This window comes from Pholcus phalangioides, unplaced genomic scaffold (genome assembly GCF_987345545.1).
Source record: "Pholcus phalangioides strain wild (caught in Gottingen) unplaced genomic scaffold, Ppha-v1.0 ptg000004l_1, whole genome shotgun sequence".
Lineage (NCBI taxonomy): Eukaryota > Metazoa > Arthropoda > Arachnida > Araneae > Pholcidae > Pholcus > Pholcus phalangioides.
In genome coordinates, this window is record NW_028301597.1 from 15263150 (window position 1) to 15275565 (window position 12416).

The 12416-nt window shown below is 36.6% G+C and overlaps 1 protein-coding gene across 1 annotated transcript in view; it reads left to right on the top strand.

Moving 5' to 3' along the window:
- LOC149086595 (solute carrier organic anion transporter family member 74D-like) overlaps positions 1 to 12416 on the top strand; it is a 28834-nt gene continuing 16418 nt past the window's right edge. Inside the window, exons 1-2 of the mRNA XM_089230970.1 lie at positions 1 to 1130; positions 1858 to 1944. Coding sequence (XP_089087096.1) covers positions 488 to 1130; positions 1858 to 1944 — 730 coding nt within the window. The 5' untranslated portion in view covers positions 1 to 487. The remainder of the gene's footprint in view (positions 1131 to 1857; positions 1945 to 12416) is intronic.

Below are 12416 nucleotides of genomic sequence, written 5' to 3' on the forward strand. Positions count from 1 at the left end.
GTTCATATCGACGCCGACCTTTATGTACGTAAGATAGCATTCAATTGATGTCATTTTGCTTGATAAAATTTTAGAACACACGTCTAAAACTTGGTTGGGGGTGATGTGAAGAAAAGAAGTTGACAATAAAACCATTGGTGTTTCTTCCTGGCAGAATGCCCGTCCGAAAGCCAGACTTTATCGCCTTTCTTTATCAGTATTTCGTCCCGAACTGAAGAAGGGATTTTTTTTTTCCTTCAAGTGATCGCTTTCTCACGCTTAGACATGATTTGACAATTTTTGTTCGAAGGTGAGCGCGTATCTACAAAAAATGGTCTACGATGTTGAATGTTAGGCCGCATATTTTAGGCGGCCCGAGCGAAGATTTTGTGCACGTGATGTGTGTGCGATAATCATCGAGGAAACATAATTTTCAAGCACTGCTGAGAAAACAATTTTTATTTATTTATTTTTTTTAAATCGAAGTATCAATAATCACTTGGTGATCATGAATTCTAAATTTATTGCTATCCCAACTCAGCCAAACAAAAGAAGACCTCCTTCAATAAACAGAGATGAACTTTGCGGGATCGGTGATTGTACTCCTCAATGGCTTCAAAGGTTCGCAGATCCAAAAGTCTATCTCGTAATATACTGTGTACTAGGCGTACTGCAAGGTGCTTATTTCACGTATTTCATTGGCGTTATATCTACGCTAGAGAAGAGGTATGCTTTCGAGAGTAAGATTACGGGGATCATTATGATCGCAGACAACCTCAGTCCAATATTCACTAGCACACTAATAGGTTACTTCGGTGGTAAAGCGCATAAACCTAGGTTGATAGCCGGGGGCATGCTATTGGTCATACTCAGTTGCCTTCTCAGTACCCTTCCGTACTTCATATATGGTCCAGCATTACATTTGTTGTCGGATTCTTCTGTCTTGAAGAAAAAGCCGGAACTGGAATTCTGTGACGGTCAGGTTAAAGATGAAAATTGCGATCGCGCGCAAATGAATTCCACGATTCCGGCAATAACGATCCTGTTTCTGGCCAATTTCCTGAACGGTTTTGGATATACAGCCTTCTATACGATCGGCGCACCTTATCTTGACGACAACGTCAAAAAGAAAAACTCACCTGCGTACTTCAGTAAGTATGAGTGATACTTTCTTACAAAATTTGAAACTTAAATTTAAATCAATATTTGCCGGTATAGAACTAGTACTGTAAATATTTAAAATTAACGATCGACTAATTCATTAGTTCAAGCCAAGGCAGTTATTTTCATAAATAATAGTAAGCCGATCAAAAAAATCGTTCTATTAGGGTTATTTAACTTTGATTGGTGTATAATAAAATTTCCTGGAAGCAAATTTCGTCACATTTTGTTGAATGTCCTCTACATCATCATAGTGGCTTTCACTTAAGGCCATTTCACTCTATTTTGCGATAGCAATTTTTTCCTGCGGTCTTGTCGCCGTTTTGTTTTTGTTGTACCCCTGTGTCAAGAAATTTTTCTGACAAGGACGAACCGGGTATCGAACTCGCGACACCTCTAAACATCCTTTGGTTCTTTAGGCGAGCATCTTATCGACCTGGGCTACTGCGCCCTTGAGGTCAATAATCGTAAAAAATCAGGAAGGTGATAGAAAAAGTATTTACTATAATACATTTCCTAGTACAGAATATTATTTTAGAGAAATCGATGAAAAAAATTGTGGCGTATTATCATTTCCATATAATTAATCATCTGGAGCGATAATCTCTTTGAAACATGGAACAAATTTTATATCTCATATCCCTATCTTTAAAATTTATATACATTATGAAATACATTTAAAATGAAGTGGGAAATTTTTTTTTGTTCATGTTCTAGGCGCTATGAGTGCATTACGGATATTTGGACCTGCTCTCGGCTTCCTTCTGTCCTCGTTTTGTCTACGTTATTACGAAGATCCTTTCTGTAAGTACCATAGAGGGAAAAATATTTTTTTTTTCGTGAAACAAAGTGTATTATTTATAGTAAGTCTGAGCCCCGAACCAATATTGATATTCCATTAATTTGGCTTTTTTGCCGTTAAAAAGGGGGCACAGACAGGACTGTTGAGTACTTTCCTGCAAGGCATATGTAGTGATTAAATTGCAAATTGCAGATAATTAGTTCATTGTTTCTATTTTAAAATTGATCGCATGTTTAGTGTGTGTGTTACTATCTTGCATGAAACCTTTCAATATTTCTCATATAGAAAGCACTATGTGATATATATATTCGGTATTTTGAAGCAAACAACACACGGATTAAATTTTGCCCCAGCAGAAACATAGATGTCTTGTGCGCATGACTACATGAGTAACTGTCTACTTAGACCTATGGTTTTTGTTTTTTCTTAAGGATATGAATGTGAAATTCCAATGAATGGAAGGATTTAAGAAATTATAAAGCGAAGTATTTTTTTTTAAATTCTAAGTTCAAAATATTGAAATTTTTTCACTTTTTTTAAATTTAAACATTTTTAAAATTTTTAATTTTAAATGAATCTCAAATTATCCTAGTTCATTCATTCTATTGTCCTATATTAGTTTAGTAAGTATAAATATTTCATATTGATTTGTCAAACCATCTTTGAATAATCATGCGCGCAATGACAAAAATTCACATTGAGAAAAACGTGTATAAAAACTGTGAAGTATGAATTGTGTGTGATGAGTATTCCTTTTTTCCTCAAACCTAATACTATAAAGACAGATGAAAGTAAAATGAATGTTCAATAATGTAATCAATTTTTAAAAAAATCATTTTTTCAGTTGAAAATATGATTTTTTGAAAAATGATTGGAAAAACTCCATCAGTTTTCTTTAATTTACCATTTTGAGGCTTTGAGAAGCCTGCCGCTTCAAACGCTCGACGCGCAGCAAACTGGAAAAGGCACAGATTGAAGAACTGATGCGACAAAAATTCAGTTGATTTTATTTTGCCGTCTGTTTTTGCTTTTGTTATATTCGATGAGTAATATTTTAGGTGAATTAGCGACTGACACTAGAAAGCTGTGATAAGATTAGTTGACAGTCATGGACTCGTTAAATTTTGCCTTTTCGTGAAAAAAAATCATTCTCAATGGTATTGATATTTAAAAAAAAATGACTGACATTATAGCCTAAACAGATTTTGCGGTAAGTATGATGCAAAAAACATGAATCTAATTATTTCAGAAAATAAGCATTGAGATTTTCAATGTGCATAAAGGTTTATTTTTGTGGACCAGAAAGTTTCCGACAACTATCATTAACAACAAATCTCATTGCATAGACATGCAAGTGCATCTTTTGAAAAATGATTAGGCTTCTTTTTTTTTTTCTTTTTTTCATTTACTAAGTAGGCACTCTTCTGATTGCCCATCACCATAACATCTCAACATACGAATTTACGGCAATTCACACAAAAAAAAATTACACATTTTTTGCATTAAAAAAGGCTTTTCCCCTTAGTCAATATCGAGCTAATTTTACCGGGAACCACGGTTAAAAGCCGATTCTGAGCATATAGAGTCTATACGCTTATAGTTCGTATCGCGTCTATAATATAGAGAGACGATACTAACTAAGCCCAAATCCGTTTAGAGCTTAATCGAAAATGTGTAGCCTCACCAATCGGCTGCCAAACGCCTTAATTGGCATTCTTTATTTGAAAATGTGTTGCTGAGATAAAATATTTCATTCATTTTCACTTTGGCAGTATCTGCTCTTGATCCCAAAGATATTATTATTTAGGGCGCATTTCTTGGATTACTTATCTAAGTTTGCGGCGTGTTTTTCAGAGACTATATTTTTATTTTTTTATCTCTAATGAGCAAACTAGAAAAGAAGAATCTTACCTTAATTCAAAGTACGTTTCACGAAAATAGACACACAATTGATTTTTTACATCGTGGTTTCTTATACACTCATTTTAGGACTAGATTGCTGTTTTTTTTTTTTTCCTTTGATAAAACGGAAACTCAATATTCATCATTTTCATTTTATCCAATATAGATGCGAATATCGTTCGAGTTAGAAAAAGCATTAATCTTAATTAAACATTTTCCCCCCATGATTTTGGTAAATCGTTTTTTCTCGTCCAATAACACGCTAGTAGTAGATAAGGCTGTATATCTTTTGATTTAATTACGAAAACAAATCTATCGAATCTGGAAGTGATCCAAGTTGAATAATGACATTGAAATTGTATCACGAAGGGCTGGCTATATGCGAATTTATATACTGTTTGGAATCATTCTATCCATAAAAGTCGATTTTTGAAGTAATTTAAGCAATACTATCCGAAGAGATGCATATATGCTGGCATGCTTAAGAGTATTATACAGTCGGATCCGCTCTTACAACGAGCCCACTTTTAATAAGAGTATTGATTTAACGGAAAATTAATGCACTTTGTTTGGTACGATGTTAATTGATTGGCAATTCTGTTGCTCTTAGTGAGCAGCTTTCCACTGTAAGGGTATGAACATAGTGCACCCGGGTTTCAGATTCTAGAAACCTGCGTCCTCTCCGATTGGTTGTAAGACAGAATTTCAACTTTTTTTAGCTTTTAAAAGCGGGCGACTAAGGATTACACTATGAAAAAGTTCGCAATGGAATCCTTTTTATAAAACTTGAAAAATGCTTTACCAATAAGATCATCGGTTTCATTTTCTAGAATGTAACCAATAATATTATTGTGTGGTGGCCTTTTTAAGTTTTATGAAAGTACTTTTATCAAACTTTTATAGTGTAATCTCGGCTTAACGGATAAAATTTCTCGATGTTTCCGATTCCGGCATACGGAAGCGATCGGGCTAATCGAAATAAGGTAACGCTAGGTTCATTTGCATAGCGTGTCACCGCTTTACGCAAACCGGCTGTGAAAAGCCGAACATTAACCGGAAAGAAAATTTCTTCCCGGTTAAAGATTCTGCGCGTGCGCGCGTGTTGGACTTGGTATTTGAACAAGATTGTGAGCGATAGAAGATGCTGATTTATTGATTAAAAATAAAATGGTATTTGTCAATTTTTTCTTTTGAAAACTCAAACTTGGTACTCTCAGGGAGCCCCAAGGGCTCCGCGGAGCACCGGTTGAGAACCGCTGTACTGGAGGAAAGCGAATAGGTTTTTTTTAAAGTAAAAAACGAAAAATGAACTCCCCCCCCCCCCGAGAAATCTAGTGTATGCACGCCTATGGTTAGGAAGCTAAAAAACCAAAAAGACATTTTTTATTTTATTTTCCAAGAAATCCAAGCATATTTTTTCATTACTGGTACGCACGCACGCGCGCGCGCGCGCACACACACACACACAGACACACAGTATTCATATAATTTTCTCCAATCTTTTCCATCGTCAAAAAATTTGAAAAGTGAAAAAATATCGTTAAAAGGCCAAAAAAATGTCCCAAAACTAAAAAAAAATGCTCTAACAGCTAAATGCTATAAAAACAAAAATGCAAATGTCATTAACACCGGTGTCTGGTTAGCACTATATCCCTTTTCGAAGACAAATTGCTCTTAAAACTTGACACATAGGCAATTTGTTTTCCTACTTTTTCTGCCACCTCGTTCGGCAAATTTCTTAAAGCAAAATAATAATTGCAAAAAAAATTGGAAAAAAATGTTTCATTTGTGAGAGGAATTCAAACTATGAATAGATTTGATGAAATAATTTGCAGAAGAAACTAATTTTTGATGCATAACATGTAAGAGTAAACCACACCCACTACCTGAATCGGAAACCCGGACGCACTATGTTCCTACCCTAACTCGGGTTTAACAAGCGAATTCAAAGGGGGGAAAAAAAGAAAAGAGAGAGAGAGAGAATATGTGCAATGCAAAGAGAACCACAAAACTGTTTAGCAGTTTAGTTTGTTTTCACTCAGTTTGAGTTTCTTTTGCCTCTATCATAATATGGAGATAATACCATTGACGAAGGATAAATGTCAGCACTATCAACTTATAAGGTTTGTTATAGATGTGCACGAACAGTAACGCTTCGTCCAGAAGGGAATGAAAATGGGAAACGAAGATAAAAGAAACAGATCAATCAGAATTTAAAAAAAAACCCCGGCTAATTCATCTCTTAATTCCCTTCCCATACAAACTCCATGTGTTTGAGTGTGAGGATCATATCCGGAAAATTTGTCCTTTGGGAAAAATGCCTAAAAAAGCCTAAGCAAAGTCTTAAGTATGAAATAAAAATTATATTGCTAGAAAACGATGAAGAGAAAAATGTTTTATACATCTAATATTCCATACCGTGTTACTTGCTATAAGCACTTAATTTCCGAATTATATCTTTTCTCACTTAAAAACGGATTTATCGAGTGACCGGATTCAACAAGAATTTTTGTTGGAAACGAGCTCCTCGTTATAAGTGGACTCGATTTCATTTAATGTGTTAGCGAATACCACCTGCTCTTTAGATGTAGGTGCGTAGCAGAAAGACACCTGCCATGTAGCGGTACTATCATTTAGTATCATTCGATGTTGAAGTGTGAGACCGGACGCATGCAAGAAAATGCGATCCCGATGGGTCTCTGATGTATCATATAATTTAATCATTTAATTAAATCTCTCATATTAACGATGCTGTCTCTCCATCAAGAAACGTCTCATTCGTTTAGTCTATAATTCAGAAGTGGGATAGACATAGATATAGACATAGACATAGATATATAGTGATAACGATGATGCTATGCATATCCCACGTGCGTTGATGTTTGTGAACTAGAGCCCACAATCGGCAGCTTGCGAAGTTTGTCTTCTCGACGACGAAACAAAACAAAAGTTTCTTTCTTTTCTACTGGTGATTGCCGATGACGTCCGCTGGTTGCTGTTTCCGATGTCACCCGAGGATATCCGAAGTCTACCGAGGATTGCCGAAGTATACTAATCGCTGTTGAGGTTAAAGATTCCGTGGATCTCCGATGTTACCGAAGATATCGATGTCTCCCGACGATTGCCGATGTCACCCGAGGATTCCCGAAGTAGTCTAATGGCTGTTGAGGTTAAAGATTCAACGATATTTCTGATGTTTCAGTGATTCTACGACCAATCCTTGCTGGTGGAAATATGATGTGATGATTTAGTGCGCGGTATTAGTATATGCAGTGCGAGATATTAGTGCGTGTATGATGTATATTATTCTGCGACGTTTCCGATGTGTCGAGGTGTTGTGATGGTGATAGTGCGCGAGTGTGATGTTTAAAATTTTGCGCAAACTTTGATTGATCTTCAGTGAAATTATTTCATACATTATTATGTGGTTCCACGTTTGACGATGCGAGGGTTATATTAGCGCGCGAGTGCGATGTACAAGATTTTGCGCGAATTTCGATTTATTTTCAGTGAATTCATTTTTTTTATTCATTTCTTTTCGCGTATATGCAGGGAAGTGAAGTGATTTATTTTTTTATTGTTGCTGTATGGTGGTGAGTTGAACTATTTTCGTTTCATGATCAGAGTCAATTTAATGCTATATATATCTTCCGTATCATTATTTAGCAATAATACCATAGCACTGGTCATTTTCTTTTCTTTTATTATTATTATTTTTTTTAATATTACAAGATGTCATTCTTAGCGAAAGCGAGAAAAGGTGACTTGAAAGTTCTCGCCGAGGAGCTTGGGGAAACAGTTGATCCCGATTTTAAAGTTGCTGATTTAAAACTATTAATTCTAAACTCGAAGAATTATGAGGAAGAATTTGTTAGGGTCCTTGTCGATACCGTTATAGAAACTAGAATACAACGAGAGATTGATGAGCGCGAGGAAAGGAAGCGTCAAAATGACATGGAGATGAGAAAGCGTCAGGATGAAATGGAAATGAAAAGGATGGAATTGGAATTGGAAAAGAAACGGTTAGAACTGTCTCTAAGTTCAATTGGTGGGGGTCTAGCGAGGGAAAATGATAGTTCATTTAAAGTAGATCTTCATAAATTGATCCCAAAATTTGATATGAAGAATGATATTAGCTTATTTATGACCTCTTTTGAGCGTCAGGCTAAGATCATGTCCATCCCGAAAGAACATTGGGTTACGCATCTCATTAGTGTATTACCATCAGAAATTGTTGCTCTCATTGCCAGAGAACCTGAGCAGGAAGCTGCTGAATATGACTATGTTAAGAAACTTCTGTTGAGACGATTCAAATTGTGCCCTGAACAATTCCGTCAGCTTTTCAATAACCACAAGAAAAGTTCGGAAATTACGTGGAAGGACTTTGGCTTCGAATTGAGAAATTATTTCGAGGAATGGATAAGCGGATTGGGAATAAAAGATTTCGAAGGGCTAAAAGAACTTATCGTAACAGATCAACTAAAACGTAGTGTGAATACAGATGTTCGTAATCATTTCATTGATGAATGGTCAAAAATCACAACCGTGGTAAAGTTGACAGAAATGCTTGACGAATACGAAAGTGTGGTCATGAGCACTGGCAAAAAAGTGTATAATAATGAATATTCAAAAGGCTCTAGACCGCCATCTCAAAGCTTTCGAGAAAAATTTAACAAAAACAAACCACAGAAAGAAGATAATCATTGGCGAAAGGACATTGATACTGGCAAACCTGCAGACCATAACGCGTGTTATAACTGTTACCAGAAGGGGCATTTTTCCAGAGATTGTCCTAAACCAAAAAGGGTGAAGTTTTGTACATCTTGTAAAAAAGAGGGTCATGGTACCAAGGATTGTTCAACAAAACCAAAAAATCCTCTGGTGAACACAGCTATGTTCACGCCGAAAATAAACATTCCTTCTCACAACAAAACTGTTTGTATCAATGAGGTTGAAACTGAAGCTGTTGTAGATACAGGTGCTGACATCTCTATGATGAAACAAAATTTTGCTCAAAGGGTAAACGCCGACGTTCGTAATGAGGTTATTTCTCCTATTAGAGGTATTGGTGGTCTTAGTAAACCTCTAGGAATTACAGAAGTGAATGTTGCCATTGATAATGTAGTAATGAGAAGTATTACATTCTATATAGTAAAAGACGATACTTTTGAGGGACCAAATGTACTCATTGGTAATAATGTTATTGATTCACCGGAATTAATCATGATTCGGAAAGAAGGAAAGTCACAGTTCCTTAATATCGATGAGTTTGATAGATTGTGTCAAATTCAGGTCGAGGAAGTATGCCAAATACCAATAAAGAAAAATAGAGGTATTTTGCGTGGATTCTGGCATGATGAGAATAGCGAGCCTGATTCCAGTGTTGATGTTTCTGATGTTATGGTTGCAAAAGCAATCATAAGCAATAGGCAACCTATTATTTGTGAAGAAATTAAAGTCGGCGATGCCATAAAGGAACAAGAAAAAAATAGGCTGTGCGAATTACTTAATGATTATCGTTCATGTTTTGCGAAAGAACCTGACGAAATCGGATGCATCAATACAGCTGTGATGCACATAAATGAAATTCCAGGAAGCAAACCGGTAGCACGATCTCCATACCGTGCTTCACATTATGAAAGACAAATACTGCGAAAAATTACAACTGAAATGAAAGATCAAGGAATTATACGAGATAGTATATCGGAGTACAGTAGTCCAGTACTACTTGTTCCCAAAAAGACTGGTGAATACAGAATGGTGATTGATTATAGGCAGTTAAATGCTCAAACCGTGAAAGATAAATTTCCCCTTCCATGTCTTGATGATTTGCTTGACCGTCTTTCAGGATTTAGCATGTTTTGCATTCTTGATGCATGTCAAGGATTCAACCAGATCCCAATGGATGATGAATCATCACGTAAAGCTGCGTTTACAACACCTGATGGGCATTTCGAGCCAACTCGTTTATTTTTCGGGTTAGCAAATGGGCCTCCAGTTTTTCAGCGTGCGATGTCTGTTGCTTTGGGTGATCTATTGTGGAACACTGTAACATGTTTTGTTGATGATATATTTTTTGGCGCATGTGATTTCGATGACATGGTGGTAAAATTGAAAAACGTTCTGGAAAAACTGCAAACAGCTGGGGTGACATTGAAACTATCCAAATGTGAATTTGGTATGCCCGAAGTGGAATATCTTGGTTTCGTGGTAAGCAGAGAGGGATTGAAGCCTGGGCCAAGGAAATTAATTGCTATAGCTGAGTATCCAGTTCCCAAGACTAAAGAAGAACTACGACGATTTTTGGGTTTGACTGGTTTCTTTCGGCGCTTCATAGAACGTTATGCTATCATAGCATTTCCTCTTAACCGTTTACTTAGGAACAATCAGTTATTTGAATGGAACGATGAACAACAAAATGCTTTTGCGATCTTGCGAGAAAAACTAGTGACACAACCGGTGTTAAAGTTATTCGATCCTCGTGATAAAACAGAATTGCACACTGATGCAAGTGCGGTCGGATTAGCAGGTATGCTACTTCAACGTGACAAAAGCAACAATCTAAGGCTGGTGTACTGTGTGAGTCGTAGAACTCATCCTAATGAAGAAAAGTACCACTCCAGTCGTCTTGAACTCATTGCTGTTGTATGGTCAATGACGCGACTTCGACCGTTACTACTTGGTTTGAAATTTACGCTTGTTACCGACTGTTCTGCTATCATATACTTGAACACTCAACGAAATATTAAGCCTCAAATTGCGAGATGGGCTGAACAACTTAGCGAATTTGATTATGAGGTGAAACATTGTCCTGGAAAGAATATGACGCACGTCGATGCTCTCAGTCGTTCACCTGTGGAAGAATGCGAAAATACATCGTATGACGGGATTCGTTCTAACGGTCCAAGTGAATTTAATGTAAATCCCAAGGCATTTTACATTTCCAACGAAAGAGATAGAGTTTCTCTTATTCAGTCTCAGGACAAAGAATTGCAGAAAATTATTTCCGTTCTCAAGAAGCCAATATCTACACGTACTCATCATGATAAATCTACTATTGATAACTATGAGTTGAATGAAGGTATACTATATCGCATCGAAGAAATTAATTGCAAGCAACGAAAGTTGTTTGTGATGCCACGAACCATGAGAAAATACCTTGCTGTGAAATATCATGATTTTTCAGGTCATTATGGTGCAGAAAAAGTAGTACAGATGATCAGAGAACATTTTTGGTTTCCAAAAATGGTGAGCTACGTCAAACAACATGTGAGACAGTGTGTGGTCTGTGCATTTACAAAAGCACCGTCAGGAAAGAAACAAGGGAAATTGAACCCTATACTCCCAGGTAAAAGACCGTTTGAAATTATTCACATGGATTTCCTAGGACCATTGATATCCAGTTCTCATCGCAACAAAGAACTTTTGGTCATTATTGATAACTTCACGAAATTTGTGCGTTTACGACCGTGTCCTAATTGCTCCACGAAAAGTGTACTTAAGTACTTTGATGAATTCATCAATGATTATGGAACTCCCCATCGTGTTATAACTGATCGAGGAACCTGCTTCACGTCAAAAGCATTTGAAGATTACTGTAAATTGCATGGAATCAGACATACACTTATCTGTAGTCAAAGGCCACAAGCAAATGGTCAAGTCGAGCGTATAAACAGAGTTCTTATACCTATGATAACCTCGTCTGTTAAAACTGAGTCGCATAGGGATTGGGATCGAGTATTGCCTGAAGTGCAAAGATCGATAAATTGGGCACCTAGTAAGTCCGCAGGCAAGTCCCCTTTTGAACTTCTACATGGATACAAACCCGAAAGACCTGGTTACTTCCCAGCGGAATTATTGCCAACGTCTTCCGAATATGAGTCACCAAACAAGTTGCGTGATCAAGCTCGAGAAAATATTCTGGACTCAAAAGAGAAAATGAAAGAGATGTACGATGCTCATCACAGCGTTGCTTTTAAATATTCTATTGGTGATGTGATAGTGGTACGACGGTTACCAGAGCAGACCGGAGTAAGCACCAAAACACAAGCAAAGTACCGAGGTCCAATGGTGGTTGCTGGAATACTGCCATCAGACACATATAAGATCACTGATTTTCGTCAAAGTGGTCAAGGGCGGGGAAGACGAAAAAATTATACAACAACAGCCCATGCATCTCAGATGAAACTATTCCATCTTATTGACGATGAAGATCAAGTTATTGACTCAGAGCTAAATGACGATGATAATGGTGAAGTGACACAAATCAAAGATAACCACGTATCAAATGCATGTACACCGAGAGAGGATTATTGCGATCCTGACAATGATTCAAACATAGTGAACCGTCCTAAAAGGGCGAGAAAATTGCCATCATATTTGAAAGACTATGTACTATAAGAGAACTGTCATTATTTTCTGACTTTAATTCATATTATGTGTGTGTTTGTTTATTTTAGTACTTTGTTATATTTTGGCATTTATATTGTGTATCGTGTTTTATAGTTTCCATAATTTATTTTTGCAAGTAGTGTATTTGTTGATATACTCCAGAAAAATTGTGCTGTGCAAA